The 27742-nt window shown below is 61.5% G+C and overlaps 2 protein-coding genes across 3 annotated transcripts; one reads left to right on the top strand and one right to left on the bottom strand.

The window, feature by feature from the left end:
• The first annotated feature begins 732 nt into the window (after positions 1 to 732).
• TMEM179 (transmembrane protein 179) lies at positions 733 to 13650 on the top strand. Its single transcript, XM_025392402.1, has 4 exons — positions 733 to 1288; positions 8897 to 9034; positions 10765 to 10843; positions 12469 to 13650. The coding sequence occupies exons 1-4, from the start codon at positions 858 to 860 to the stop codon at positions 12646 to 12648; spliced, it is 828 nt and encodes a 275-aa protein (XP_025248187.1). The 5' UTR covers positions 733 to 857; the 3' UTR covers positions 12649 to 13650.
• A 3030-nt stretch (positions 13651 to 16680) lies between these two features.
• Positions 16681 to 26566, bottom strand: C7BH14orf180 (chromosome 7b C14orf180 homolog). Of its 2 annotated transcripts, none has more exons than XM_025392466.1 (5): positions 26247 to 26566; positions 19959 to 20079; positions 18621 to 18747; positions 18201 to 18236; positions 16681 to 17933 (listed from the first exon to the last, which is right to left on the bottom strand). In XM_025392466.1, the coding sequence occupies exons 2-5, from the start codon at positions 20061 to 20063 to the stop codon at positions 17728 to 17730; spliced, it is 474 nt and encodes a 157-aa protein (XP_025248251.1). In that variant the 5' UTR covers positions 20064 to 20079; positions 26247 to 26566; the 3' UTR covers positions 16681 to 17727. The 2 variants fall into 2 exon arrangements, with proteins under 2 accessions (XP_025248251.1, XP_025248252.1); XM_025392467.1 differs by lacking the exon at positions 26247 to 26566 and adding an exon at positions 24715 to 25193.
• Between the last annotated feature and the right edge of the window lie 1176 nt (positions 26567 to 27742).

The following is a 27742-nucleotide window of genomic DNA, read 5'->3' as shown; positions in this document are numbered from 1 at the left end:
TCTATTTTATTGTATACATATCTCTATTACTTGACTTAAGAAATGAGCATATATTACTTAGTCAATAAAACAAAAAGATTTTTTAGTGCTTGCAGCAAAAATGCTGATGTAACTTTAAACCAGGAGGAGCAATGTTAGGGCTTCCTCACTCTGGGAATTGGACTAAGGGTGACTTAGTTTTAAAGGCAACTAGAAAAGGCATTAACTCTATTAGTTAATGCATCAGCGGTTTCCATCTCAGCAAAGATGTCTTAATGAGGGGCTTGGGGCACCCATTATTTATCTTACAAATGCAGCTCCAGGGTCCTGACCGTGCCAGGCAGTGTAACACACATCCCCGCGGAGGGCTGGCGCTGCAGAAGCTCACGGTCCACCCCCTCCTGCCCACACCCGGCCTCACCCTCCCCTTCTCTTCGAGGATGACCTCTGTCCCAGTCCCACGGACCCCGATTCCTCCACGATCTGGCCCCTCCCCCCATACGTTGCATTCCAGGACTCCCGCAAAGGAATCACTTCAGCCTGGACTGCAAACCGCACTCCTACACCTCACTGTGGGCACCTTGGGGGTGTCCTCCAACATCCCCGCCCCGCCCTCTCTCTCGTGGCCTCCTTTCTTTCGAGCTGATGAGGAACTGGGGACCCAGAGTCGGCCTGCGTGAGGCCCGTACAGGTGGCTCCCGCAGTCTTTAGAGGCACAGGGTCGGTCTCCCCAGGCCGACCTGGTAAAATTCCTGCATCTCCTGCAGGCCGCCCTTCTCCGGCTTGGCCGGGACCAGCCTCTGGACCCCGGGCTCCTAGCCCGCGAGCACCAGGAGCTGTCCGCGGTGCTGACCGCAGGCGCTTCCCGCGCTCGGCCGATGCGCACGCGTCCCGGGAGGGGCGCGCGGGACCCGCCGGCGCCGCCACTGCGCAGCCTCCCGCGGGCTCCCCGCCCGGCGCAGCCTCCCGCGGCCTCCCCGCCGCCGCTCTCGCCCGGGCCGGCCATGGCGCTCAACAATTTCCTTTTCGCGCAGTGCGCCTGCTACTTCTTGGCCTTCCTGTTCAGCTTCGTGGTGGTGGTCCCGCTGTCCGAGAACGGCCACGACTTCCGCGGCCGCTGCCTGCTCTTCACCGAGGGCATGTGGCTGAGCGCCAACCTCACGGTGCAGGAGCGCGAGCGCTTCACGGTGCAGGAGTGGGGCCCACCGGCCGCCTGCCGCTTCAGCCTGCTCGCCAGCCTCCTGTCTCTGCTGCTGGCCGCCGCGCACGCCTGGCGCACGCTCTTCTTCCTCTGCAAGGGACACGAGGGGTAAGTGGGGGCCGCTCCCGGCGCGGCGCCCCTTCCATGCCCACAGCGCCCCCAGACCCGCCTCCCCAGGGGGGCGCGCGAGTCCCTCCATCTCTCCGGTAGCTCCAAGGCCCGCAAATGTCAACAATCAGCCCTCACCCCCTCCATGCAGACCGCCCTTTGTCTACACACACATCTAGGGACCATGACGACCACTGGTCCTGCATACAAGGCCAGTGCCTCCCTTCCCCAAGTGCGCATCACCTCCCGCTTCCGGACATCTGCCCACTTGGGTTGCAGATGTTGCACCGTCATCACCCAGCAGGCCTGGACCTTCCTGGGCGGGCTCAGCCGGGCCACACTCGCCAGGACCGGCGACAGCTCCCAGCCCGGTCTAGGGCTTGCGCTGGGCTCTCCAGGTCCCAGTGACAAGGCGTACTGGGGAGCCCCACCCGGCACCATCGCCCCAGGCAAGGGACGGCAGACGGCTGTCTGGAGGGGAGCCACCCAGGCACACCTCGAGCTCAGGCCTTGGTTCATGGAGAGAGACGGCAGGGCGAGGGCTGTGCCTTGTGGGCTCAGGGCCTTCCTCATCCTGGCCTCCATTTTCCTCTTTCTCTTTCCTGCTGCGGCAGGATACTGGATACTGGAGCCTATACAACCTGGTTCACCTGGGGTGCGGTGGTACCCTTAGCCAGTGGCGCCCTGGGGGCCCTCTGGGGGCCCACGCACTCCCTCTGTAGGGGCCCTTTGCGGGCTCACCCACTCCCTCTGCAGGTGCTCTCTGTAAACCCTCGCACCCCACCGTGCACCCACCCGTCCCCCCTGTGCTCCCACCCATCCCCCCTGTGCGCGCGCCCACCCCCCCCTCTGTGCGCCCCCCCCCCCCCTCTGTGCTCCCACCCCCCCCCCTGTGCTTCCACCCACACCCTGTGCGCCCACCCGCCCCCTCTGTGTGCCCACCCATCCCCTCTGTGCTCCCACCCACCCTCCTGTGCTTCCACCCACACCCTGTGCGCCCACCCGCCCCCTCTGTGCGCCCACCCACCCCCTCTGTGCTCCCACCCACCCCCTGTGCACCCACCCACCCCCTATGTGGCTGCCCTCTGTGGGCCCTCCCAATCCCCTGGCGGAGGCCTGCTGTGCCCAGGAGCAGCCCTAGATCCTGCAGAGGTTCCGGGAGAGCACTCATGAAACCCAGGCCCCTCCCAAACTCTGCCCCCACCCCCATCCTTTGTTGTAGGTTTTCACTCCCTGCCCGCGGGTGGGAGATGAGAAGGACTCAGAGGGGGGCGGGTGGCAGGAGTGGGGAGGCCCTCCTGTTGCCCACCCCCTGTGAGCCCACCGCTTGGTTTTGGCTGAGAGAGGGGCCAGAGAGGGGAAGAAGAGGGGCTCCAGGGAGAAGGGAGGGAGCCAGGGCTATGCCTAGTGGGGCTGTAAAATCTGCAGGGGGGGTGAGAATCCCTGCGCCTGTGGGTGGGAGCGCCCTGGGGCTGCTGCAGCACAGTTCCACCAACTGGACTTAAACCCACTTGTCCCACCACCCGCTGCCTCTGTTGCACAGGGCGTCTTCTCTCTGCTTCTCTGTCCTCCCTCTTTTTACAGGGACACCAGTCACTGGATTCAGGGCCCACTCTAAACTCAGGGAGATCTTATCCTGAAATCCAGAGCTTAATTACACCTGCAAAGATGCTGTTTCCAAATAAAGTCACAATCACGGGTACCAGGGGTGGGACTTGGGCATAACTTTTGGGGGACACCATTCCACCCACGACACTAAGGTTCTGGGTGGGGGTCAGTAGCAAGCTGGCTGTCAGCCTGGGAGGACCCAGGTACTGTGGGGCCATGGACCCAAATTGTGTGACTGGAGCCCTGCTCAAGGTGGGGTCAGGCCAGGCGCAGGGTGGTGTCCTGTCCATCTGCAGCCGTCCTCCTCCCCTCAGCCCCCTCCAGGGCTGGTGTCCCAAGAAGAGGCTTGAGATATCATCTGCACCCATGTTGCCAAACCCGAGAGTTACCCAGTCTGGGCTGTGTGTGCAGGGCAGGCAGGTGGAAGTCTCCCTGAATGAGACATGGCGTGAAGAGGGAGTGGGACAGCCAGAGAGTAGGGTCAGCTTCCCAAGGCTTGAGGTCCTTTAGTCTTGGAAGCTGAGGGTGAAGTGTGCAGGCCAGGTGGGGCCACAGTTGGTTCATTGCTCATGCACGTCTTCCCTGCCTCCTGGGTGTCCATCAGGGTGCCTGTGGTCCAACTGAGGCTGAGAGGTGGTGGCTGTCTAGATAGGACCCAGCTATGTGGTTGGAGTGATGTGAGATTTCATAGGGGGTTCCACCAGAGGCGGGGGATGGGGAGAGGGGAGAAAAGAGCCCCAGAGCTTGCAAGACAGGAGTCCAGGTCGCACAGGGCATGGTCTGTTTTGCACACACTGGGCAGCAGACCCAGGGACGCCATAACAGCAGCTCTGCCTCTCGCTGTCTCACGGAAGGTGTCTGTCTGTCAGCCCTGGCAAACTGCCGGCACCATCTCCTTCCAAAGGCAGAAGACAGGTTCCTGGGGAGTCTTCAGGCCTTTCCAGCACTCTTTGTGGCATTCCGTCCTCCCACGGGGTGGAGCCGACTGGGATGCAGGCCGACTGTGCGGCCTCTGCCGCAGCCCTGCTGACCGGCCCGTATGGGATTTAGGAAGCCTTAGATGACCTGGTGTGCTCAGGGCCTGTGGGGGTTAGGGTGAGGGTTAGGGTTGTTGAGGGGGTCTACATTGTGGAGGCTCACCATGGCCTTGACCCCACTGGAGGTCAGGCCCGGGCGACTCCTGCTCTCAGGGAGGGGGCCTGTGGTGGAGCATTTCAGGTTCAGCCCCTTTGCTTCAGTTCAGGGGTTCACCAATCTTCCCACCACTGACCTCTGCCCAGCCTGCTCTTTTCCAGGGACATGTGGTGCCCGTGTCCTTCTTGGCCATCAGGAATTAGTGGCTCAGGTCACGTGGTCATGTGGCCACCTGTCCCCCACCTCATGCACCGCACAGTCCATTGGCAGATGGGTTGTGCGATGACATCTGTCCAAAGTGTCAGCCCTCCATTGAGTTCTGGTTGTAGGCGTAGGTTAACGCTCTCAAGAGCCATCTCAGGCCACAGGTTCCCACCCTAGGGGACCCACGGCTGGGTGAAACCAAGGCAGGCATGCACTTATTCATCTCTGTGTCCTTAGGGCTGAGCACAGGGGATGGTGTGTAGGAGTCACCAGATAAAGTTTGTTGAATGACTGACAGAAAGATGCCTGGGTCCTGAGGCCTGCTGCCTTGTGGTCACTCACCTGGCCCTGATACCTGTGCAGACTCAGTTGTCTGGCCAACAGGTCCACCCTTCAGACTTGCCATGTCAGGAAGTTCTGGACCCCTGGGAAGATTGGGTCTGCAGGGCCCAGTGATAGGGCAGCCAATTCCAACTCAATTGTTGCTCCAGCTACATAGACTAGGCGAGCAAGTCCAGGTCGGTAAAGGGGACTCAGGACCAGCCAAGGGGCTGAGACAGGCCTTTATAGGGAGCTCCTGTGGTGGAAAAAGGCTCTCAGGGCCATCAACGGCCACTGGACATCCAGCCCATGGAGGAGCCTGCTGACCCCATCAGACTCTGGCCGCTAGAGAGCTGGGCCTGGTTAGGACGGCACACACTCTGATCCTCTAAAGTGGACTCCACCCTCAGAGGCCACCCAGCTGCCCTCCCGCCAGTGCGAGCGCAGGGCCTGTTTGAGGTCTGTTTGAGGGTCACACGGCAGGTCCAGAGCTTGTGGAGCAGAGGCCGTGTCTGAGGTGCCAGCTTCCTCTTCCTACGGGGGTGTCTTTCGTGCAGAGTCCAGGCCCTGAGAGCTCGTGCCCAGAAGTGTGAAGATTAGAGTGGGGGGGGGGGTAGCTTGTGCAGAGCGGTGTCATCTTGATGCTGCCTTATTGGCTGCTGATTGAATGAATGAATGAATGGAATGGCGCCTGTGCTTCAGGGGGGCTTGCCATTTCGGGGCAGAAGGGTTTGCTGAGGCAGCCATGGGCCTGGGGCGGCTGTGCTGAGAGGGAGCATTGAGGACGTGGGCTGGCAGCAGTTTGTGGTTGGCAGGCCAGAGGGGCACTGTGTTAAACTCATCTGCCTGCCCGGCTGAGCCTTCACATTGCTGGGCTTTCCAGGACAGTGGTCACCATGGAGATGGCACATCCTGGCAGCGCACCCTGAGCGGCAGTGAAGAGAGGGTTAACCCTGTGTGTGCCGGGCTCCTGTTTCTGACCACTGTCCTGGCCTGGCCATGGTGAGGGAGGGGCTGGGTGGCCCTGTGACCTCTGGGGAGCTGGATCTGGGGAGGCTCTGGACACATCCAATGCTTTAACAACCTGGAGAGCCTGGGCAGGATCCCTGGAAACTGAGCAGAAAGGAATGAGAGGAGCAGACCGAGGCTGTCAGCCGGCAGCGGCCCCAGCCTGGGGTCCCTTCCCTGTCTCGTGGGGAACTCCTCGATCTGGTCATGGGAGAAGACTCCAAAATCGGGCCCATTTCATAGGGATGTGGCTGGATGTCTGAAGTCTCCAGATAATTGGCTTTTCTGTCTGTTGAAGGTTGTGTTGTGGCCCATGCTCAGCGGTGGAAGGGGACAGTGGGTCGCCTGGGCCCAGAGCCTCTGCCGTATCTCAGGTGCGCTGGGCCAGGTATTTGCAGGCACTGGGGTCTTTCAGGGAGACCTTGCCCTTAGGGAGCCGGGCCACTCAGGGAAGCTTAAGCCGTGCACGTGCCTGTCTAGAATTCAGTATATTATAGATGTGGAGGGTGCTGCCCCAGCCTCCCGAGGGGGATTGGGATGTGGCACTGGGTAACAGGCCCTAGCCCGACCTCACTGTCTGCACTGTGGTCAGCCTGGCCCTCCAGGGAGGTCTCTGGGATGGCCTGTCAGGGAAGTCTAGCAATGCCAGGTGCTGGAGGGTGCCCCTGCCAGACCAGGTCCCTGGGAGGACCGCAGGAGGGCTGTCCGGCGGGTGGAGGGGCGGATGTGCCCTGCGGGAGCCTGGCTAGGGACTGTCCTCTGCCCCCACTCCAGCACCATCCAGCGGGCCGGGTTTGATGCCAAGCAGCTTCCTTGCCTCTGGCTGTGGAGCTAACCCTGGCCATGCCTCGCCACCACCTCCTCCTTGGCTGCGGTGGAGCAGCTGGTCCAAGGCTGCAGAGGTGGAGTGGGCTTACTGTGCCCCGCTCTGTGACTATAGTGGAGGTGGTGCTGTCCACATCCCTGGCTAATGGGACCTGGACGGGTGGGTCACCTGGAGAGCAGCAGTGACTTTCAGTGGAGGGACCTGGTAGCAAGTTCCCACCTTGCTTTCCCACCCTTCCACCCCATTGCCCAAACCCAGCCAGAAGCCAGAGGGCACGGGGTCATTGCCATGGTCCGTACCTTTCAGCGTCCAGACAGAGAATGGAGGAGACGCACTGCGAAGAGCAGGCGGGAGACACTGGTACACGGTGATTCAGGCTTGGACTGGGCTAATGGAGCCAGTCCCACGTATGACAGCTCTGAGACTCACAGCACACTGGGCCAGAGAGGGACCGAGAATGACCCCGCACCCATCCTGGCAAACTTTTGCCACTGCTCTTTCTGTCATCAGAGAGCTTTGGATATGGCGCTGCGATGGGGGTTGTGGCTTGTCTACTGGCACACGGTACCCACCCTCCAGCCATCTTTGACTGTGAGGCCTGGGCAGAGGCTTGATCGCCCCCCACGCATAAGTGTATGAGTCCTGCTGGTCCTGCCCTCTTTGGTGTGGTTGTTGGGATCACAGCTCATGGCTTTAAGAGTGTCCCTGTGTCCTCTCCCCTTGTCTGGGACTCCTTGGGGTGGCTCAAGCCCTCCCATTCCTGGGGGGTGGTTCTGCTGTCAGCCCAGCGGTCACCAAAACAGTGTGGCTGGGGCTGGAGCCAGTGGACGGGTTCCTTGGAGGCACCAGATGTTACAAAGTAGCCTGGTGCCACCTGCTCTGAGTTGGGTGCTGTGGCCTGGGCTTATCCTCAGCATGTTGGCTGGGGCACCTCCTGGGGCCAGGACTTCGTCTTTTGTATCACTCTGCCCTCTGTGCCCAGCACAGGGCAAGCGGGTACTCAGAAAGTGCCTGCTGAATGAATGAACAGGCAGCGCGCTGGCCTCCACGTTGCCTCATCAGCAGCTGCCGAGTTCGGATGATAGTGGCGTTGATGTTTTCTTGGCTGAGATTCCAGGGAGACCTTGTTTATTCAGTGATCACTGTGAAGCCGTTTCGTGGGTCACCTACCTTAGATCCAGAGTGCTGACAGCACACAGGCAAACATCCAGCCTGCTTGTAGGTGAGAGGCGGGAGCAGCCCCCTCTCAGCCGTGCTGCTCGTGCTGATGTCTGCCTGGGAGGAAGTCACCCTCGGGGCTCCCACTGGAGGGACAGTCCCTATCCCTACCCCACGAGCCTCGGTGTGCATTCCAGGCTGAGCCCATGCCAGGCCCATTGGAAGGACTTTGAATCTTGTTGGAGCAATTCAGAGATGGTGGACGTTTGCATGCCAGGCAGGAGGGCCTGGTGGGGTGGGTGTCCCGACCACGTGCCTGGTATCCTCAGAAGAGGAAACATGAGCCTCCTCTGAAAGCCATGGCCGTGTGCGCCCTGGCAGAGGCCTCAGACCCCTGGGGCAGTGTGGCCCAGCCCTAAGCGAGCTCCTTCCTCATGACCCTGCCTCCTGTGCTCCCCATGCTCTGGCCCTGGTCAGATGGGCCCAATCACAGCCCAGCCTTTTAAGTTTAAACGGATAAACCAGAGTCAGCCCATCAAACAAGTCCTACCAGGGGTCCAGGCCACGCGCTGATGACCTGCGGGTGAATGGATGCTCTCAGCACCACAGGCTGGGGGCTTGTAAACAACAGGCATTTACTGCTCATACTTCTGGAGCCTGGAGATCTGGGATCCAGGCTGGGATCCAGGTTCGATGCCTGCTGAGGGCCCATTCCTCTTGCTGTGTCCTTATCTGCTGGGAGCTCGGTGGGGTTTCTTCTGGGAGGGCGCTCATTTCATTCATGAGGCTTCACCCTCATGACCTCCTCTCCTCCCAAAGACCCCACTTTTAACCCCTCAGCGGACTGTAACATAAGGATTTGGGGGGACACAAGCACCTGGGCCAGAGCTGCTGGTGACTGTGTGTGGGCGGCTTTGGAAGGGTGTCATTCATTTCCACCTCTTTTATGAAATGATGGGGACCAGAGTTCCAGGTCCTGGGTCTTTGGGAAGGTGTGACCTGCAGCCCAGGGCGGGCACGTGGAGCTGCCCAAGGGACTGCAGGAACGGGGAGCAACCCCTCGAGGCCCCACAGGGCCCAACCCAGGAATCCTGAGGGTCTGGAGGTGCTGCTGGCAGGGGTCGCCCGGGAGGTGGCCTCCTGTTTCTGGCTGCAGCCTTGGGGCGGGGGTCTCCTGGGTGGTGGTGTCCAGTGAGTCTGCCCCTCCTGTCTCTGGCTGCAGCTTGGTGGGGGTCTCCCGGGAGGTGGCGTCCAGTGAGCCTGCCCCTCTTGTCTCTGGCTGCAGCTTGGTGGGGGGTCTCCCGGGAGGTGGTGTCCAGTGAGTCTGCCCCTCTTGTCTCTGGCTGCAGCTCCTTCTTCTCCGCCTTCCTGAACCTCCTGGTCAGCGCCTTCGTGGTCTTCCTGGTCTTCATTGCCAGCACCATCGTGAGTGTGGGCTTCACCATGTGGTGCGACACCATCACCGAGAAGGGCACCGTAGCCCACAGGTGCGCCTGCCCCACCTGCCTCGGCCTCAGCCTCGGCCCACCTCCCCTGAAAATCCCTTGACACCCTGCCCTGCTCCGGGTGATCTTCCCTCGTGAAGCCCATCCTGAGTCTGCAGTCCCTGGTCCCACTGTGCCCCTGCCTGTGTATAGCTGGACAGGCCCTCTCCTGAGACCTGCCCCGCAACATTGATACCTTCCCGCTCTGGGAGCAGGGAGCATCACACGTCACACACGAGCGATCATCCCTAGGGCTGAATATGGCTGGGGGTGACTCCAGGTGATCAGAGACTCCGGCTGCCCTGTCCTTGCCACCAGGGCTTGCGTGACAGATGCCATGCAGCATAGCCCCAGGTCCTGGGAAGCTCGATGTGACCACACAGCTGGAGACCCTTGGGCTTCTGTCCTGTGCTGGCTGAATGCGAGAGCCCAGGGAGAGCATTAGGCTCAGGGCTTTGGTCCCCAGGGTGTGGGATTTGGAAGATGGTGGAGGGGACAGGTATGGTGAAGAACAGGAGCAGAGAAAGCTTCTGGTAGGGTGAGGGTCAGCTCCCAGGCGGGTTGGGGATGAAGGCCTTTGAGCCATGGTGGTCCCTCTGGGATCTTAGCAGGGGCATCATTTGGCTTGTGGGGGGCCCCAGAGTGGAGCACGGTGACTGCCTGCCCCCAACAGTGGGATGCCCAGCCCTGAGGGGCACCATCCAGTGCCCCAGGCCAAAACCCTGGAAGACAGGAACCCTCCAGAGTTCCCACATTCTTCCTTTAAGCAAACCGAGACCTGAAACCGCAGCATCTGCAATAGATGGCAGCAGAGCCGAGGGGCTCCCTGCCTGTCTGTTCCGTGCCTCCACTCTGGGGTACCTGGGGCACAAACCAGAGGAAAGCGTGAGCACCTGGGCGTGTGGCCCTGCAGGGCCTCCTGTGCTGAGCTGTGCCCCGTGCCCCATCCTGCACTGTCCCAGCTCCGCCTGCTGGCTCTGGCCACCTGTTTCCCGAGAGCGTGGGCAACCCCTGGTATACAGGCAAAGTTTCCTTGGCCTCACGGACACCGTTTCCAGCCCTTCAGCCCCTCCAGGGGCTGTGGGGGCTGCTGGGCTCCCTGTCTCTGGCACCCTGCTGTCAATGTGTCCTGGCTTTATGTTTTATGTTGGGGGTGCAGGACACCGGGAGCCCAGGCCTGGCTCACTCCCGGGCCCTCTGATGCCCACTGCCTCCACAGATGCCTCCGTGATGGGGGCAGAGCCTCTGGGCAGCGTTGGTGGGGACGCCACCTCCATCTCTGTATGGCTGAGGCAGGTCTGCATCTCCTGCCTCTGAGACCCTGTGACCCTCAGAGTGTGGAGCATAGGGGCAGAGGGTCCGGGAGAGCAGAGGCTGAGCTGGTGTCTTCCAGCCATCCAGGGCCAGGATGGGGAGGGGCCTGGCCTCTGAGACTCCATGACCCTCAGAGTGTGGGGGATGGGGTTAGAGGGTCCGGGAGAGCAGAGGCTGAGCTGGTGTCTTCCGGCCGTCCAGGGCCAGGATGGGGAGGGGCCTGGAGGTTTCCTTTCCCGAAGGCTGTACTGCTCCATGGAGGAGGCCTCGAGGCCGATCGCCCGTGGTGTCCTCGGAGACTCCCTGCTGCCCCCCAACCATTGTAGGGCAAAGTTCGTGCCTCTCTGGCCAGTGGCTCAGCCATGTCCTGCACTGGCTGTCCTGGTGGTCACCTTCCACCCTACGTCCTCCTGTTTTAGCTGTGAAGAGCTTCAGGACATCGACTTGGAGCTGGGTGTGGACAACTCCGCCTTCTACGATCAGTTTGCAATTGCCCAGGTAGGGGCTCTGGGCAGGAGGGGAGGCTTGCAATGCTGGGAATGCTGGGAGGGGGGCATTTACGGCTGGACACTCACTGAGCTCTCCCCCTATCCAGAGGAGGAGGCAGGCTCCTGTGCAGATAAGGTGGTTGGCAACGGGACCAGGCAGTGGGAGCACTCCGGAAGGCTTCCTGCAGGTGGGGGAGGGCTGGGCTTTTGTAGGTGGGTTTGGGGAGGAGATGGCCACAGTGAGTTAGGATCAGGAAGTGGCAAGGCCCTGGAGTCTGGAGTGAGAAGTGTTGGAGGAGGTGGTGTCAGAAACGAAACCAGACATCAGATCCTGGGGGTCCAGTGCAGGGACGAGGGCCTTGGACTTTGGTGCCAGCATGAGGTGAGCCTGTTCAGGTCAGTGCTGGAGGCTTAGGGACGTCCCCTAGCCGGGGGGACGCTGACACGGAGTCCAAGGACGTCCCCTAGCCAGCGGGACGCTGACACGGAGTCCAAGGGACGTCCCCTAGCCAGGGGGACGCTGACACGGAGTCCAGGGACGTCCCCTAGCCAGGGGGACGCTGACACGGAGTCCAAGGAAGGATGCAGGGGATCCCACTTGGGAATTCAGAAGATTTGCCACCCTACCCTTGTATAAGCTGCGTCCCCCACCCCCTAGGAGACTCGGTGGGGGACCATGGTAGACCCCACTCTGAGGGACCCTATTTGCTGAAATGCAGACCTGTGGGGACACATCAGTGGTCTGTGAGGGCCGAAGGGGGAACCCTGGAATTGGGTTTGCTCCTTGAAGTCTGCAGGTGTGCCCCAGAGGGAGGTGACACAGAGGAGGGGTGCCGGGTGGGGTTGGCTGAGACCAGACACCTGGCTCCTGCCAGCACTGATCAGGGCCCACCGGCTTCAGATCCACTTCCGGACCCCAGACTGGCCTCTGAAGGCTCTTGCTGGCTGTGGCTGGCTGAGGACGCTTCTCCTGGTCAGAACCCTCCAAGGGGCTGCCATAGGTGGGCCTGAGTGTTCTTTGCCGTGATGAACTGGATCTGTCAAAGACACTTCCATGCAAATTTAGTGAGTGGAAGAGGCCTCAGGCCTAATTTGTGCCAATTGGATTAAGGTTGTGAGTGCAGTCTGATGACAAATACGCTCAAATGAGAATCAGCTTAATGTGGCTCAGGCCTGGTTCTGATTAAATTGTTTCTCCTTCAACTGTTTGGAAACAGTGGCTAAAGGTCAATTTATTCTGGTGGTTGAAGGAGCCTCCGCTGTTTACCCGCCCTCCTTAGAGCCCACAGGCCCGAGCTGCTGCAGGAGAACACGCTCGCCGCTGGCCACTGCCCCTCCCCAGGGCCTCTGGCTGGCCTGGAGTCGGGGTGGGTCTGAGTGCCCAGGGCTTGTGCTCCAGAGTGGGTTCCGGGAGGGGCGCAGGTGCTGGAAAACGATGCTGGCTGCAGGAAAGAACTCAGAAGATTGATCTTGGGCAGGGTCTTCAGGATCCGGCCCTGCCCCATGTCCTCAGCCTCCTCCTTCCTCTGAGTCCCCTCCTTTCCCTGCAGAGCAGAGCCTGGGAGCTGGTGGGAGGGGGGTGCGCTGACAGCGGACCCCCAACGGCCTCTGACCCTGCCCCTGCCCTCTGTGCAGTTTGGCCTCTGGGCCTCATGGCTGGCCTGGCTGGCCATCACCACGCTGGCCTTCCTGAAGGTGTACCACAACTACCGTCAGGAGGACCTGCTGGACAGCCTGATCCACGAGAAGGAGCTGCTGCTGGCCCGGCCGTCCCCACGCACCTCCTTCCAAGAGGAGAAGAGCGCCGTCATTTAGGCACCGCGCGGGCAGGGGAGCTGGCCCCTGACCTCCTGGCTGCGCTTGGGGGCATGGGCCTGCCTGGGGAAGCAGCTGGGGGGCTCTGCCTGGGCCCTGGCCACATGCAGCCCTGCGTGTGTCCCCTCGAGCATAGTGAGGTGAGCGCCCCAGTGCCCACTCGTGAGCCTAGCAGTGGACTGGGTGGGTGCTGGCTCCCTGATGAGGATGGTGCAGAGAGACTATGGGTGTGGGGCGGGGGGTGGGGGGCACCTCCAGGCCTCGCACAGGGCCCCATGGCTGTCCCAGTAGGACCTGACTGGCCAGCCTGGGTGGAGGGCGTCCAGCTGGTCTCCCCCAACCCTGGCCAGATGCTGTCTCCATGCCAGCTGGCCCAGGGGTGGCCAGACGTCACTCAGCCCTGAACGAATTCTGCATGAATTCTGCCATCCAGGCAGAGGCTACGTGTGGGGAGGAGCTCACGGCACCTTCCAGCCTCTGACCCCAGGTTGGCCCCTCCCCGGCTGAGTCCCCCTCCTGGGTGGGTGCCATAGGCCTGGGACACCCCGTGGCCGGGCTCAGGGAGGCTTCTGAGGCCTGTGAGTTCGCCTCACTGTGTGTGGGTCCTGTCTGTGCTTGGCTGAGGGGCACGGAGGTGGTAATCTGGGCTCCACAGAGTCAGGGGCATCATCTGGTTGGGGATTTGGGGGGCACACTTACCACACAGAGGATTGGGCCAGGAGCCATGGCAGGGGTCTGTGTGTGGGTGTGTATGGGGGATGTGATTCTATGAGTGCCTTTGTGCATGGGAGGGTGTGATTGTGTATGTGAGTGCATGAGAGGATGTGACTGTGAGTGTGCATGTGCGCGTGTGACTGCATGTGTGGGTGTGACAGTGTAGGTGTGACTGTACATGGGAAGGTGTGACTGAGTGTGCATGGGAGGGTGTGAGTGTGCATGAGTGTGCATGTGAGGGTGTGTGACAGTGTATGTGACGGTGTGACTGAGTTTGCATGTTAGGGTGTGACTGTGAGTGTATGTGAGGGTGTGACTGTTGTGCGTGTGAGGGTGTGACTGCATGTGAGGGTGTGACTGTGAGTGTATGTGAGGGTGTGACTACATGTGAGGGTGTGACTGCATGTGAGAGGGTGTGACTGTCGTGCATGTGAAGGCTTGATTGTGAGTGTGCATGGGAGGCTGTGAGTGAGTGCGTGTGAGGGTGACTGTACCTGTGGCGTGAGTGTGCATGTAGGGCATGTGGGGAGGAATGTGGGTGAGTGCCTGGGTGCCTGGGCAGGTGTGTCTGCACAGTGTGCATGGCATGTGCGTGAGGAACCGCATGTGAATGTGCGTGTGTTGCATGTGAGCGTGTGCATGCCCGTGTGTGTGCATATGTGTGTGAGCATTGTGTGCGTGATGGGAGCCGTGGGTGCTGTGTGGACAGCCCCTCTGCCCCTCCCATGGGCTCCCACATCCAGCATCCACCTGAGAGAGGAGGGAACGCCTTCCCATTCTGCAGAGTCTGTGTGCTGAGGCCCCACAGAGGCAAGTGGAGGAGCTGGGATGTGAACCTGGGACCCCAGGATAGGGGGCTGCTTGGCTGTGGACCCTACCCCTCAGGAGAACCCAGGGTCCACCTCTACAGGACTCATTCCAGGGGCGGGGGCCTCCTCACCCAGGGCTCGATGAGCGGCTGTCTCTTTCTTGGCTTGAGTGCTGCCGAGTGCTCCCTGCTGCTGCGCCCACCCTCCCAGGGAGACTCGAGCCCCTAGCTCCCTGTGTTGGTGACCCACCCCGTCCACCATCAGCAGCTGGCTGGTGTCTCTGGGTGGCTGGGCACCAGCCTCCTGGAGGCCACGTGCCTGGGTCCACATGGAGGGTCCCGGTGGGGGCATCACCCTGGGTCCCGCGAGTGAGGCTGGCAGGTGACCAGTCACACTGTGGCGAAGGCAGGTTCCCATTGGGGACGTCAAGGCCGGGGGATCGAGGCTCTGGAAGCTCAAGGGGGCTGTGGCCTTGGGGCCCAGCTGAGTTTCCAGCTGGCAGCCAGGTCCTTGAGGGAAGGGGTTTGGACAGAATCTGAGGCCCCCTAAGCTGATGGGCTTCCCTGTCTCCCCTGCCAGCCCTGACCCACTGAACAGGGGACTCTTTCCAGCCCGGAGAGCTCCTTGTCTGTGTCCCCAGCAGAAGGTGGGGTGGCTCCTGCCTCACCCTCTGCCCAGCCCTGATCCAGGCCAGAGCCATCTAGGGCCCCAGAAGGAGGGGCAGGAGGCAGGGGTGGTTCTGGAACCTGAGGGTTGGCTCCGGTTGGGTCTGTCCTCGGGGCTGCACTGCTGGATCCCAGGAGCTGGAACAGCCCCACAGCCAGGGTGACAGAAATCCTTAGCTACATGCAGACACAGACCCACCCCGGACTGGGTTGTCCCCGGAGCCCAGACACATCACCCTGGGAAGGGGCAGCTGGGCCTGAATTGTGCTGGGCAGGGGCTGGGCGCCCTGGTTGTGGGTTCTCCAGGGTCCCTTAGGGGGCTGGGCCTCTCCCCAGGAAGGAAGGTGGGAAGTACAGGCATGACCCGGGGTTCCTGAGGCGGGTCCGCCAAGTTGCTTCTGAGATGCCTTTGCTTCTCTCCTGGCTGTCTGATAATGGATATCTCTGTTCTAATTCCACTCTGGCTAAACTGAAAGTAAAGACCCTTAAGCTTACATGTGTCTACCCCTCAGAGTCAGAATAAAAACAAAAGCGCCTGAGTCTCCAGCAGGCATGAGGAGTGTGTGGGGTTCTCTCTGCCCTCTCCGCGGTCAGCCGGCCTGGCTCGTGGTTTTAACTGTCTGGAATGTGTGGGTCACACGCAGTGCCCTCGGGCTTTGGGCCTTTTGTGTCCGAAGCTTTTAGGAATTGGAAGATGGCCTTCCCAAGGTTCTGCTGTCCTCTCTGTACATTTTCTACTGGCTTCGAGTCTCACTGCTTCTTGTGCTGCTTCCCCAGGTGGGAGGATCAATTTTGAAGGATTTCTTGGGGGTGTGGTGCCCATCTTTGAGCAATATTTGTTGAGCACCTGAGATCATAGCATAGGACCCCGCAAAGCCAGGCATGTCCTTGTGTTGCCTTTGCAGTGGACAGGCAGCTGCAGCTGGGGGAGATCGGCCTGGGCGGCATCCCCCATCAGAACCACGGCTGGAGGGGTGGCCCAAGCACACAGAGAGAGGGCTGAGCCTGGGTCTATGACTGCCCTGAGACCCAACCTCTAGTAGCCGCTGCTTCTGCATCCAGAATATGGGGCAGGAATCTGCCCATCCTCCTCCCTGGGTGGGGTGGGCTGGGCTGGGCCTGGGTAGGTGGGGCTGTGGTGACTGTGGGGAGAGCATGATGCTGGAGGGTTCCCGGGGGAGCCCCCACCATGGTCCCTTCTGGGCCACTTCTGGAAACAGCCCTTTTTGTTGCCTCCAACCACAACTCTGGGCTCCCTGGATTCCAAAGCTGAAAGCGACCCTGGAGACCACTGCGCCTGTTCCCTGGCACCTGGAGTTGTGGGTATACACCCTGACTGCAGGGTGAAGGGAGCCAGCCGGGCATCCCTCAAGACCTGGGGGCTTGGTTAACCCCCTGCCCTAGTGGACACATCCACTCCCAGGCCTGCAGGAGACGGGGAGGTTCCAGGGGCCCAGGACATCCACTCTGGCCACTGAGGCCGATTCCTTAGCAAATCAGTTCTGGTTTCTCTTGTTTCTTTTTCTTTTTTTTTTTTTTTTTGAGACGGAGTCTCTCTCTGTCCCCTAGGCTGTAGTGCAGTGGCGCGATCTCGGCTCACTGCAAGCTCCGCCTCCCGGGTTCACGCCATTCTCCTGCCTCAGCCTCCCGAGTAGCTGGGACTACAGGCGCCTGCCACCGTGCCCGGCTAGTTTTTTGTATTTTTAGTAGAGACGGGGTTTCACTGTGGTCTCGATCTCCTGACCTTGTGATCCGCCCGCCTCGGCCTCCCAAAGTGCTGGGATTACAGGCGTGAGCCACTGCGCCCGGCCGGTTTCTCTTGTTTCTATAAAAACACCAAGACGGAAGGAAGCCACGGTGTGTTTTAATAGAGCAGTGTCTCCCAGTTAAGTGGCGGGACAGAGAGGAACCACCAGACAGGTCGTCAGCCGTGCCCTTCCCTCTCAGGCGAGCCTCGAGGACCCTGGTCTGATTGTCCCTGTGTCTCTCCTGGGCAGTTCTGCCTGGTCCCTAACCGTAGGCCTCCCTGCTTTGTTCAGCCCTCCCCCCACGTAGGGTCTGGAGGGGCCCCTAGTGTTTGTCACCCACAGGGCTCCCTTCAGCTCTGCAATCTGGTGACAAAGCCACAACCACAGATGATCTCCAGGACCTACAGGCCCCAGCTGGTGGGTGGCACTGGCTGGCCCTGGGCTCGGCTGGGTGCCCCCGGCCTGCAGAGCTGGGCACAGATGGCTGTTCTGAAGGCCGGGGGTGTCTGGGCCCCTTGCTGTCCCCTCAGCTTCTACACCTGAAGCTGCCCCCGATGAGGGGTCCTCCCCTGGGGCCTCTCCAGACTCATGGGACTGAGTAGGGGGTCAGACCTGGGCTCAGAGGATGGCACCTCACATCAGAGGGACCCACCTTGACAACCAAACCCTTCCTGTGGGGTTTCGAGGTCTGGGTTCTCCACAGGCCCTAATTGCAAAAGGCTGGGTTTGCCTCCTCTGAGCAGCCCCTCGAACACAGGCAGCGTGCCCCCCTCCTCAAGCGGGTGCACACGGCAATGGCCGGGCCGGGCCCTAGCAGCAGCAGGACTTCCTGCTGGGACAAGGGAGGGGCCTTTGGGTGAACCTAGGGAGCCCCAACTGTTAGCAGTCGAATCCTCTTTCTAATAAATCTCACATGGACCCAACACAGGAGACAGGAGGGCTGTGCTGACTAGTGTGGCAGGGCCGCCCGCTGTGCCCCCCATGTCCAGTCTCATGCCATGGGGTCCCACTTTTCCCAGTCAGCCCCCAGGCAGCAGCCCTTCTTGGCCCTCGTGATTCACCAAGCAGCAGGGCCAGGGCTCAGGCTGTCTCAGAGCCCCCGGAGTGCTTGAGCTGTCCGGGAAGCCCCGTCCGTCCTGCCCATCAGAGCCGCAGGAGGCCGTGCCAGCAGGTGAGGGCCGCGTGCTGCAGGTGCAGGACAAGGCTGAGGAGCCGGGCCCGCAGGTCCTCCAGTGCCGTTGCCATGGGCTTGGCCCGGCCGCAGTACAGGCCCAGGGCCAGCAGGAGAAGGACGCACACGCACAGCCGCAGGAGCAGGGAGCCGCTGTGTGGCCTGGGCCTGCCGGGCACTGCGGCCAGAGGGCAGGCAGGGTCAGCGCCAGCCAGCCCCACCCTTCCCTGGAGGACTGGGGCTGGTGGGGAAGGGATGGGGAGATTCCGCCCTATCCCTGCCCATGGCCCCTCCCTAGCCTCGTGGGGCCTCCTTGCAACAAGAGCCCCCCACTGGGGACTCCTCAGAGGCCCTGGCCCTGTGACACCTCCCTTGGGGAGGGAGTGAGGGTGGGTGCACCGAAGGAGGGGGCAGTGGGGTACAGGCATGTGGGCTCGGAACTCACCCCTGACAGTGGCCGTGGTGTTCCTGTCAGCAATGTCTGGGAAGGAGAACGGAGAGTCGGCTGGGAGGTACTTGCCTCAGTCCATCGGGTGTCCCTGCCCTCTCGCCTCAACCTGCACCCCCGAAGGACCCCTGAGACTATTCATGGGTTAGAGATCCAGGCCCAGCCAGGTCCTGACGCTTCCTCAAGAGGACGGTCATTCGAGAAGCCGCCGTCACGTTTTCCTCCAGTTGCCGTTTGACGGACCAGGACTGTGTGTCCAGGTGACCCCACGGGCCCAGGGGTTCTGCCACTGAAGACAGGCGGCCATGGTCCCCCATGTCCTGGGCCCTGCCAGAGCTGGGTGGGTGTGGCCGGAGTCCCCGCCTCCCTCTGCCCAACCCCATCCTCTCCAGCCGCTTGCTGCGGGTGCCCTCTTACAGTGGACGGTCACCGCTGGGGGCTCTTGGAACCGCACATGCCTCGAGGTCCTCTGGGGCTCGGCCCCTGGGCGGTGATGCTCCGGCCGGCTCCTTTTCAGGATGGAGGGGGGGCACTTCTTGTCCTCCTGGGACAGGGGCGAAAAGCAGACCGGTGAGTCCCCGGCAGGAGGCCGACGGGGACCCAGGTCTGAGCCGTGTGGGGCCCAGCAGCACCGTCCTGGAACCTGTACCCTGTCCTGGCTGGTGTGTGATGCTGGGCCTGTCACTTCCTGTGGGGTGAGGGGCAGCTCCTGGACAGGCACTGCCGGGCAGCCAGACTCAGCCTCAGGGGCCCAGGCAAGACAGGAGCCCCTCCTGCCCCTGTCTCTTCACGCAAGGCCCCACTGAGCCTCTCTTCCTCTGCCTGCTGTCACGGATTCAGGCTCGGATTCAGGGTCCCCGGGATGTGCACAGGGGGAGGGGGCTGCATTGGCAGAGGGGCTCTGGCTAAGAGGCCAGAGTTTGCAAGCTCCATGGGGCAGGGGCCGGGCCAGGGCTGTGAGGAGGGCTGGTTGGTGGCCTCGGCCTCCTTTTCCCTGGGGCCGAGCCTCACATGCTGCAGACAGGGGCAGCTCCTGCCCGTTCGCCTACCTGGGCCCTTCTGTGCAGGTCTGCTCACGTGTACGGGCCCAGCCTGAGTTTGGAAGATGGAGCAGGAGTTTCAGGCTGCTGTGAACCTCAGCATCCTTGTCTGTGACATGGTGACAACTGGGACTGGGGCGCCCTGGGAGCCGGGCCAGCTCTGAGGTTGTTCCTGGCTGGGGCATTGCTCGCTGCACACAGTCAGCTGGTTGGCATCTGGCGAGGCTGCCCCTCGAGGGCGTGAGGTCTGTCCATGCTGAGTCTGGCCCAGCTCCTGCTGTGCCTGTGGCCTGTCCCAGCCTGGCAGTGCCTCAGAGGCTGGATGGAGCCTCGGGGTCTGAGGTCTGGGCCCCTAACCCTAACACTGACCCTTGGTGACAGTCTTGACCTGTCTTCCTCTCTCCACCCTCTTCTTTCCTCCAATACCCTCCTCCCCGGGCTGCCTCTTCCACAGCCCTCCATGACTCCCACTTCCTCTGTCAAGCGGTGTGCCCCACCTGGGGGCCTCCAACCCCATCTGCCAGACCAAACCCTTTTAGGCACCCATTGCCCCCGACGGCTCCCTCCAGCCCTCAGTGATCCCCCTGCCCTCCTCCCATCACCCCTTGATTCCTGGGGCAGAGGATGGCCTTTTCTCCTTTGTCTGCTCCCTGCCCCCTCCAGCCCCCAGTGGAAGGCCAGCTTGCAGAACCTGCGTCCCAGTGGCCCGCCTTACCCTCTCTGCCCTGCATGCCCGTGGGCCCCACGCGGCCTCCTCATTCTTTCTGGTCTGATGTCGTGTCTCTGGCCGGGAGTCAGGGCTCAAGGCTGCAGTCCTCATTTACTGGAACATGGTCCTAAGATAAGCAAAGACGTTATTTATTATTTACTGCACAAGTGGCACTCAGAGGAATGAAAGTAAGAGCAGAAAATTCCTCCCCGGAAGCCAGGCTGGCTGCCCGCGCCTGCGGCCGGCCACGCTGACGAGTAGACAGCCCTTTCCCTCAGTGGTGTCCCCAGCACAGATAAATCCTGCTGCCTGCTCGTTCAGAAATGCCATCGAAAGCAATTTCCTTTGCTGCCACAGTCTTCGTAATTGTCATCTTTAATGGCTGCATAATATTCCACTGGGCCGCATAGTATTCCACGGGGCCGAGGTCCCATCATTGAAAGTCGCCCTCGATGATCGGGTATTCAGGAAGTTTGCATTTTAGTATTGTCATTTGCAGTGATTGGAGGCCATGGACAAGGCTGTAGGAAACATCTTCGCTTTGTCTCCTTTTGGTAGTGGGAGGTCCTGGGGCTGGGGACTGGGAATTGTCAGGGCTCTGAGGCTGGGCCCACAGAAAGGCTTCCCAGATGGTCATGCCACCTTTTTGGGCTGGTGCTGGTGGGATGCCCCTGGGCTCCTGGGGGCCCACCCCTCAGCACGGCTCATACTCTCTCTCTGTGTCTCTCTCTGCCCTCCCCCCGATTATGTGTCTCTATCTCTCTGTCTCCATCTGTCTGTTCCCCTGCCTCTCTCTGATTCTGTCTCTGTCTTTCTATGTCTCTGTCTCTGTCTCCATCTCTTAGTCTCCCTGCCTCTCTCTGATTCTGTCTCTCTCTCTACTTCTATCTCTGTCTCTCTGCGCCCTCCTCTGTTGAGCTGGTTGCTTCCTGGCTGTGAATGGCGCCTCCTTGCCTCCGCCCCTGTGTCTATGGCGGTGAAGGCTTTGCTCTCATTCTTGCTCACCGGTGGAGCAAGTGTGGATTTTCTCTCACAGCCTTGGCGGGGTTCTTGACTTTTGGGCACTCCTCCTCCCTACAGAGGGGTGCAGAGCCTACCGGGCATCCATACAGGTGAGCTGGCACCGAGTGTCTGTCTTTCAAGGGCTCTGGGAGTGATGAGCCTGCCTCTCTCGCTGTAGGTGGGGAAACTGAGGCCAGAGGGGGCTGGGGCTTCCCTGGGAGCTGATACCAGGCCAGGTCCTCCCGGCCCTGCTCCTAGCTGGATAGAGGGCAGTGTGGGGGCCTCTTGCTGCCCTTCACCCCACCCCAGGTTCGCCTCTGCTCTGGGGTCCTTGGAGGGCACTGCGGCCCCTGCCCCTCACAGCGCAGGTGTTTGCATTTCCTGAGGTGCTTCCCTGGCTCCCGTTGGTCCTCCAAGGACCCTGCCCCCAAGGGCTGAGAAGGGGGAGGGCGAGAGTGAGGGGCCTACATGGTCCTCAAGGACAACTCCTCCAAGGGTCCCCCAAAGGGGTGGGTGCCTCAGAGGTGCAGGGCAAGCCTGTGGGAGGAGCTGGTTTGGGTGGAGACCCAGTGACTCCAGCAGCTGGGTGCCGTCCTGTACAGGAGACAACAGGGTGGCCACGACCGCGTCCCCGAGCAGGCATAAATACTGCAGACAAGCAGAGTGCCCTGTTAATGACGTCTGGGAGGATGCTGTCTGGATGGGTTCAATTATTTCAAAAGACAGCAATTTTCTGCTATCGCAGGATCAGGTTTTTATTGCAAATAGGGTTGTGGCAGGAGCCGGCCGTCCAGCGGGGTGGCAGGGAGGGGTGGCTTATCTTCAGGACCTGCTCTCAGAGAGTGGACATGGGAGAGGTTGTGCTCGCAGGCCCAGCCGAGCTGGGGCTCCGTCTCCTGGGGCCAGGTCACCTGGAATGTGGGCTCTGCGTGATCCCCAGGGTTAGGGAAGCCGCAGAGTGCCAGGCCTGTCCTGGTGTTTTGGGGATGCTGCCTGGCATGCCCCAAGGGCAACCTTGACCGCCTGTCCATAGCAGGGCTGGGGCTGGAAGGGCTCTCTGGATACCCTTGACTCAGTTTCCACCCTGGGTGGGACAGAAACTCTGCTAAAGCCCAGGGGTGGGGTTGGGGGTGGAGCAGAGCCCCCAGTGACCTCTTGGACCCAGAGCCTGGGCTCTCCACTGCCTGGCGGAAGGAGGCTTGTGTATCCGGGGCCATCTCCTGGGACTGCACAGCCTGGGGCTGGCTGGTGTGCCCAGGGCCACAGCCCCCTCGCCAGACGGCCCTGCAGCAGCCTTCCAGGGGGCCCAGCCAGGTTCACCCCTCATGAGGAAACAGGCCTGGAGAGGCTTGGGCCAACGGAGTCACGCCGGGATGCAGGGCTGGACGAAGTCTCCCCCAGCTTCTGCCAGCAGCTCTCGCTATTCAGCCCTCCCTGGCCTGAGGTCTGTCCAAGGGATGGTGGGACCACAATGTGTGTGTGCACATGTGTGAGTATGTCCCTGAGTGTGCAAGTGTGTTTGCATGCAATGGAGTGCATATGCATGTGTGAATGTGCACGTGTGAGTGTGCAAGTGTGAGAGCGAGCACGTGTGTCAGAGGGTGTGAGTGTGCACGTGTGGGGTATCTGTGTGTCTGTGTGTGCATATGTGTACTTGTATTTGTGTGCATGCATATGAATGTGCATGTGTGTGTGAGTGCATGTGTGGGTGTCCATGCATGTGCCCATGTGCATGTGTGTGAACATATCTGCATATGCGTGGGTGAATGTGTGTGTGTTTGTGTAGAGTGTGAGTATGTGAATGTGCATGCGTGGGCAATGTGTTTGTGAGGGTGCCTGGCTGTGGCATTAACCGTCTGTCATTGAGCAGCATAACTTGGAGAGGATGTGACTTTGCCTTCTGGGGAACAGAGCTCTGCTGAGTGTGGACAATCAGGACTTCCTATGGGACAGCACCTCCCCCTCTTCGGGTGCGGGCTCCGGAGCACCTTGTGTGACCACGTGTGACCTTAGGCAAGTCTCCTAATCTGCCTGGGCCCTGGTCTGCTCAGCTGTGAAATGGGGGTGAGGAGAGCAGCAGCCTCTGCGGGCTTGCGTGAGGGTGGGAGTCAGTGCACAGACTTGAGTCCGCACCATGCCTGTGCTCTGTGCCATCAGCCACTGTTGGCATCACTCGGGGAGGGGATGTGCCCAGGAACAGAGCTCAGGTAGCTCTGGCCGTGTCTGAACAGTCAGGACTTCCTATGGGATGACACCTCCCCTCCAGGATCCCTGGGGCCCTCTCCAGAGATGCGCCTTCCCCTGGGCCACGCTCTGCTCCCGGGCAGCCTCCCTGAGCCCTGTCGTCCCCTCCCTAACTGGGCTTCATGCTTCCCCTTCTGGAAGGGAGGCCCGGCTCAAGTCTGGGGCTCTGTCCTTCTTTGGCTCTGTGACCTTGGGTAAGTGGTGTGACCTCCCTGGGCCTCATTTTCCCCACCGGAAGCAGGGGAGGAGTGGCTCTGGCACGCTCAGCAGGTGGGGGCGGGGAGGCCCGGGGCCTCTGGCAGGGACAGTGTGTAACTGGAGGCCTCGTGACAGATGGGAGATAAAGGGCAGAAAATAGCTTCAGAGCCTGGACCTGCAAGTGTCCTGCTAGGCCCGCGGCTGGGGAGGGTGTGTCCACCCGAGGGGACTCTACCCCCACTCTGGGCACAGGACCCCCATGGTGCCTCCCTTGGTGCTGGGGGGCTGGGGGGTTCCTACCAGCTCCTCTACTGAGAGAGGGCACCAAGCTTCCTGGGGGAGGGGAAACTGAGGCCCAGAAAGGGAGAACAGCCTGCCAGATTTCAGAGCTTGGGTTGGGACAGAGGCTGGAGTCAGGGCCCGGAGCTCCCAGTTGTGGGCGTGACCCACCCGTGCTGCTGGTGGGAGGTGGGGCCGTGAGGGCCGAGGCTCAGGACCTTGGTCTGGGCTGTGACCCTCCAGCAGTCTTTGGGGGTCTAGCCCAGTACCCCAAAGACCCCACCTCATCTTGAAGCTGTTGAGAGACATGAGGGCACTGACGGAGCCCAGCGGCCCTGGCAGCGCTGAGTCCCCCCCGCCTCGAGATCAGCCTGCAGTGGGGCATGGGGGCCGGCCAGTGGTTCTCGCCTGGTTCAGTGGCTTGGAAAACACCAGGCTCTGGGGCCCAGCCACTGCTGCTCCCTCCCGCTCCTGTCCCGTCCTCCAGGACGCCACCCACCGGCTTCCCGCCTCCTCCCAGGCTGCTGCCTCTGCCTGCCCCACACCGCCCGCCCTTTCACCCACAGCCCACCTCCTGATGTTTCTCTGTCCTCCCTGAGGGTTCCTCGGGGTGGGCAGGGTCCCCCATGCAGCAGCTGGCTCGTGAGAAATCCCAACACCACCCACCCCACACGGGGAGGGCTCTTCCTCGGCTCTGAGCATGCGGCCCCACACTCCTGGCTCACCCCTCACATGGCACTGCGCCCATTCACACGGCAGCCTCACAGCCTTCAGGGCAGAGGGTCCTGGGGCCTGAGCAAGCGCAGGCCGAGGCTGGGCTTCCTGCCTCCCTGTAAGTGCAGGCTCCCTGCAAGTGCAGCCTCCCCCAGGGCAACTCACCTGGGGGCTAGAGACAGGTGGCCAGGCTCCTGGGAAGCCAGAGACCTTCCTGGGAGAAGCTGGAGACTCACAGCCCCCAACCCCACCACTTACACACACACACACACACATACACACACACGCTGTCTCTCTCTCTTTCTCTCTCTCTGCCCCTGCCCACCTGGGCTCCTGCTGGTGCTGTACCTCTGGGGTGGCTCACCCGCCTGACCGGCCCTGAGATCCACTGGCGGTCAGAGCCTTGCTGTCGCAGGGTGTGAACCAGAGCTGTTGCAGCTCACAACCAGCTGAGAAGTTTCCATTACGGTGACACAGAGCAGTGGCCTCAGCGGCCCTGGGGGCCCTTGCTGCTCTTGGGATAGCCCGGTCCATGGGGAGGCCGTCAACCAAGGGCTTGGTGGCCCCAGGTGGAGCTGGGCCTCCTCAGTCTCCCGGCACCTTGGTAGTTTGGCCACAGGCCTAACCCAGTGGCCCTGGGGCTGCAGATGCAGGCTGTGCCTTCTCCTAGTGGAAGAGGACTGGGACCGTGGACACCGCCTTGCTGGCCTTTCCTCTGCAGGGCGGAGGCAGAGCACGGCCAGGCGGGGCAGCTGGGCTCCTGGGAAAAGCTGTGGCTCCCAGCCCAATGCTCACCACTGGAACCATGCTGTCAGCTCCCCAGACAACATGGGTTCTCGACTTAAGTAAGAGGGAGAACTTGTGGGGAGGCCCCTGGCTGGGCTGACGGCCAGCTAGGCTTGCTCAGGTGCCTGCAGGCCCTACCAGGTAGGAACAGGAGCAGGAGCTGCCTGGTGGCCCCCTGAGGCCCCTCTCCGTGCCTAGATGGGCCTTCACATCGGAGGTGCACTTAGGGCTCAGGGTGGCAGCACCACCGGGTGACGGCTGCTCACCTGCTGGGTGCAGGGGCCACCCTAGGCCTCGAGAGCCCTGGACAGACAAAGCAGGGACCTCCCAGGCCCTCCCTCCCATATGTGGAATGGGGGTTGTTTGCCAACTGTCCAGGGCACTGCAAAAGCTCAGTAGGTGCCCAAGAAATGGCATCCAGTGCTAGGTGGGAGTCCTATGGCCACACAGGGCAGGACAGGGATTCCTTCTGACTTGGCTCAGAAAAGAGCCAGTTCTCAGGGATTCCCAAATGCTGAGAACTAGGCTCCAGTTACTGGAGTAACGAACCCATTCCTGCTGGGCTGGGCCTGCGTAGACTTGCCCTCGGAGGAAGCCCCCCACGAAGGCCCTTCTCGGAAGGCTGGCTGGGTTCGTGCCTGACACTGCTCCCTGCATTCCCCTAAGAGTGCAGCCCCTTCTCCGCCTGCCCAGGCTGTTTCACTCAACATCAGGTACCCTTTGGAGGCTTCTGTGTGGCTGGAGACCCACAGCCCTGCTGCTACGTTTGAATTGGCCACGTTCACTGCTTCCCCCAGGGGCGGCCTGGCCTCAGTGGGGACACGGGGCTGGCCTGGGACTGTCTCCATTTTAGGGAAACCATCAGTCCCAGGAGAAGAGGGGAGGGTGGCCACCCTGGAGCTTGTCCAGGTCACTCAGGGTCATCGATGTGTGCTCTTGCCCAGTCTCTGCCCGCACCTGCTGCCCAACTGGGGCAGATTCCCCACCTGCGCCTGCCCTTGGCAATCTCTGCTCTGGCAGCTTCACACCCAAGCGGGAAGTGAGCCCCCTCTCCCTGGGGCTGGAACTCACCTGGCTCCCTCCTGGCTCCCTGAGGGACAGAAACAGGCTCTTCAGGCTCTCCCTGTGGGGCACAGTCCAGTGAGGTCCTGGACCCTCTTGGCTGGCAGCACCCCTCCCAGGCTCTTGAGAGCTGAGCCTCAGGCAGAACTGTAGGGCACACAGGTGAACGGGCCAGGCCTGCCCAGGCCTCCTTCCCGAGGGCTCTGGTCTGGAGGCGCCACCGCCCGCCGGCAGGGCCGGGTCTGTTGTGGCCTTCGTTCCGTCTCCAGCTCTCTCTGCTGGATTGCAAAGCCGGGCCAGCTGGCAGCAGCCGGGCTATAATTACCTCTCCCCTTTGGCAGAAATAGCAGTGACCCCGAGGACAGGCCGCTGGCCCCGGAGCAGAAGGGGGTGGCTGTTTCCCAGGCCCCCGGTAGACAACAGACCAGGATTTCAGATGAGACCAGAGTTTGATGCTCTTCCCGCCCCTCGCGGCCCAAATGTGCCCCTCTCCCAGGCCAGTTCCGGAGCTGCGCAGCTCTTGGAAAAACCGATGGATTGGAATTCAGGGCGGAGTGGGAGAGGGAGGGCACTGTGGGGCTGTGGGAGGTGAGGTGATCACAGAGTCCAGCCTCCAGTAAGACCCTGACCTGGCATGGGGCCTCCACAGTAGAGAGGGTGCCCGCCCCGCCCTGCCCTGGCCCCTGTGGCCCTGTGAGTCCTGACCTGGGGTTGCCAGAGGGAGAGGCAAAGAATGGGTCCCAAGCTGCTGTTTTGGGGCACACTGGCCGAGCCTCGATATTGCCCGGGCAGGAGGGGGCAATGTCTGGGTCAGTGAGGGATGGCAGGGGCGAGGGATCACCCTTTCTCAGGGTCTGTCCCGGGTGGGTGTCCAACCGCCCTGCCTGGCAGCTGCTGAGTCTGCCCCTTATTTGTAGGTGAAAGTGCAGCTCAGAGAGTTGAGGCACCCTGTCCAAAGTCACACAGCCCGGAGGTGGCAGCCCGGCTCAGGCTTGGCGGCCCGTCCTTGCCAGCCCCCCGTCTGCTGGTGCACGTAAAGGCAGGCCTGAAAGAGGCTGGTGAGGGCACCACCACATGTGGGCAGACCCCTGCCTGGTTTGCAGGACTTTGACCTATTTGAGGGGACTGCTGGAGGAGGTGTGGAGAGACTCATGCTGCTCTCTTAGGAGCGGGGGTGCATCTCCCTTGGGTCAAGCTACAGGACCCCCGGGAGCCCAGGGTGTGCCAGGCTGGGGGACAGTGTGCACAGAGGCTGCCTGGGCACAGTGGCCTGGAACCCACCATCTGAGCATGCACAATGCGGCCATCGGGGCAGGGTTCAGGGGACTGGCACTCCCTTTGCCGCTGTCTTCAGTACAGGGCGGGGAGAGCAAACTTTTCTTGTAGAGGGGAATATGGCATACGGTGCGCTCTGTGTTTACACAAACGGGGCGGGCCAGATTGGCAGGAGGGCCGTGGTGCACTGACCCTTGTTCCAGGGACAGCACTGAGGAAGGCTGGATGGT

This window comes from Theropithecus gelada, chromosome 7b (assembly GCF_003255815.1).
Source record: "Theropithecus gelada isolate Dixy chromosome 7b, Tgel_1.0, whole genome shotgun sequence".
NCBI classification, from domain to species: domain Eukaryota; kingdom Metazoa; phylum Chordata; class Mammalia; order Primates; family Cercopithecidae; genus Theropithecus; species Theropithecus gelada.
Note: the sequence above shows the minus strand (reverse complement) of the source record. Positions and strands in the feature narration are given on the sequence as shown.

Excerpts from the sequence above, each read along its gene's own strand:
- TMEM179 (XM_025392402.1), top strand. The coding sequence starts at position 858 with ATGCGCACGCGTCCCGGGAGGGGCGCGCGGGACCCGCCGGCGCCGCCA. Across the intron at positions 9,035-10,764 it reads AAGGGCACCGTAGCCCACAG|CTGTGAAGAGCTTCAGGACA; the intron begins GTGCGCCTGCCC and ends CTCCTGTTTTAG. Across the intron at positions 10,844-12,468 it reads ATCAGTTTGCAATTGCCCAG|TTTGGCCTCTGGGCCTCATG; the intron begins GTAGGGGCTCTG and ends CCCTCTGTGCAG.
- C7BH14orf180 (XM_025392466.1), bottom strand. The coding sequence starts at position 20,063 with ATGAGGACTGCAGCCTTGAGCCCTGACTCCCGGCCAGAGACACGACAT. Across the intron at positions 18,237-18,620 it reads CCCAGCGGTGACCGTCCACT|ACATTGCTGACAGGAACACC; the intron begins GTAAGAGGGCAC and ends TCTCCTTCCCAG. Across the intron at positions 17,934-18,200 it reads CACCACGGCCACTGTCAGGG|TGCCCGGCAGGCCCAGGCCA; the intron begins GTGAGTTCCGAG and ends CTCTGGCCGCAG.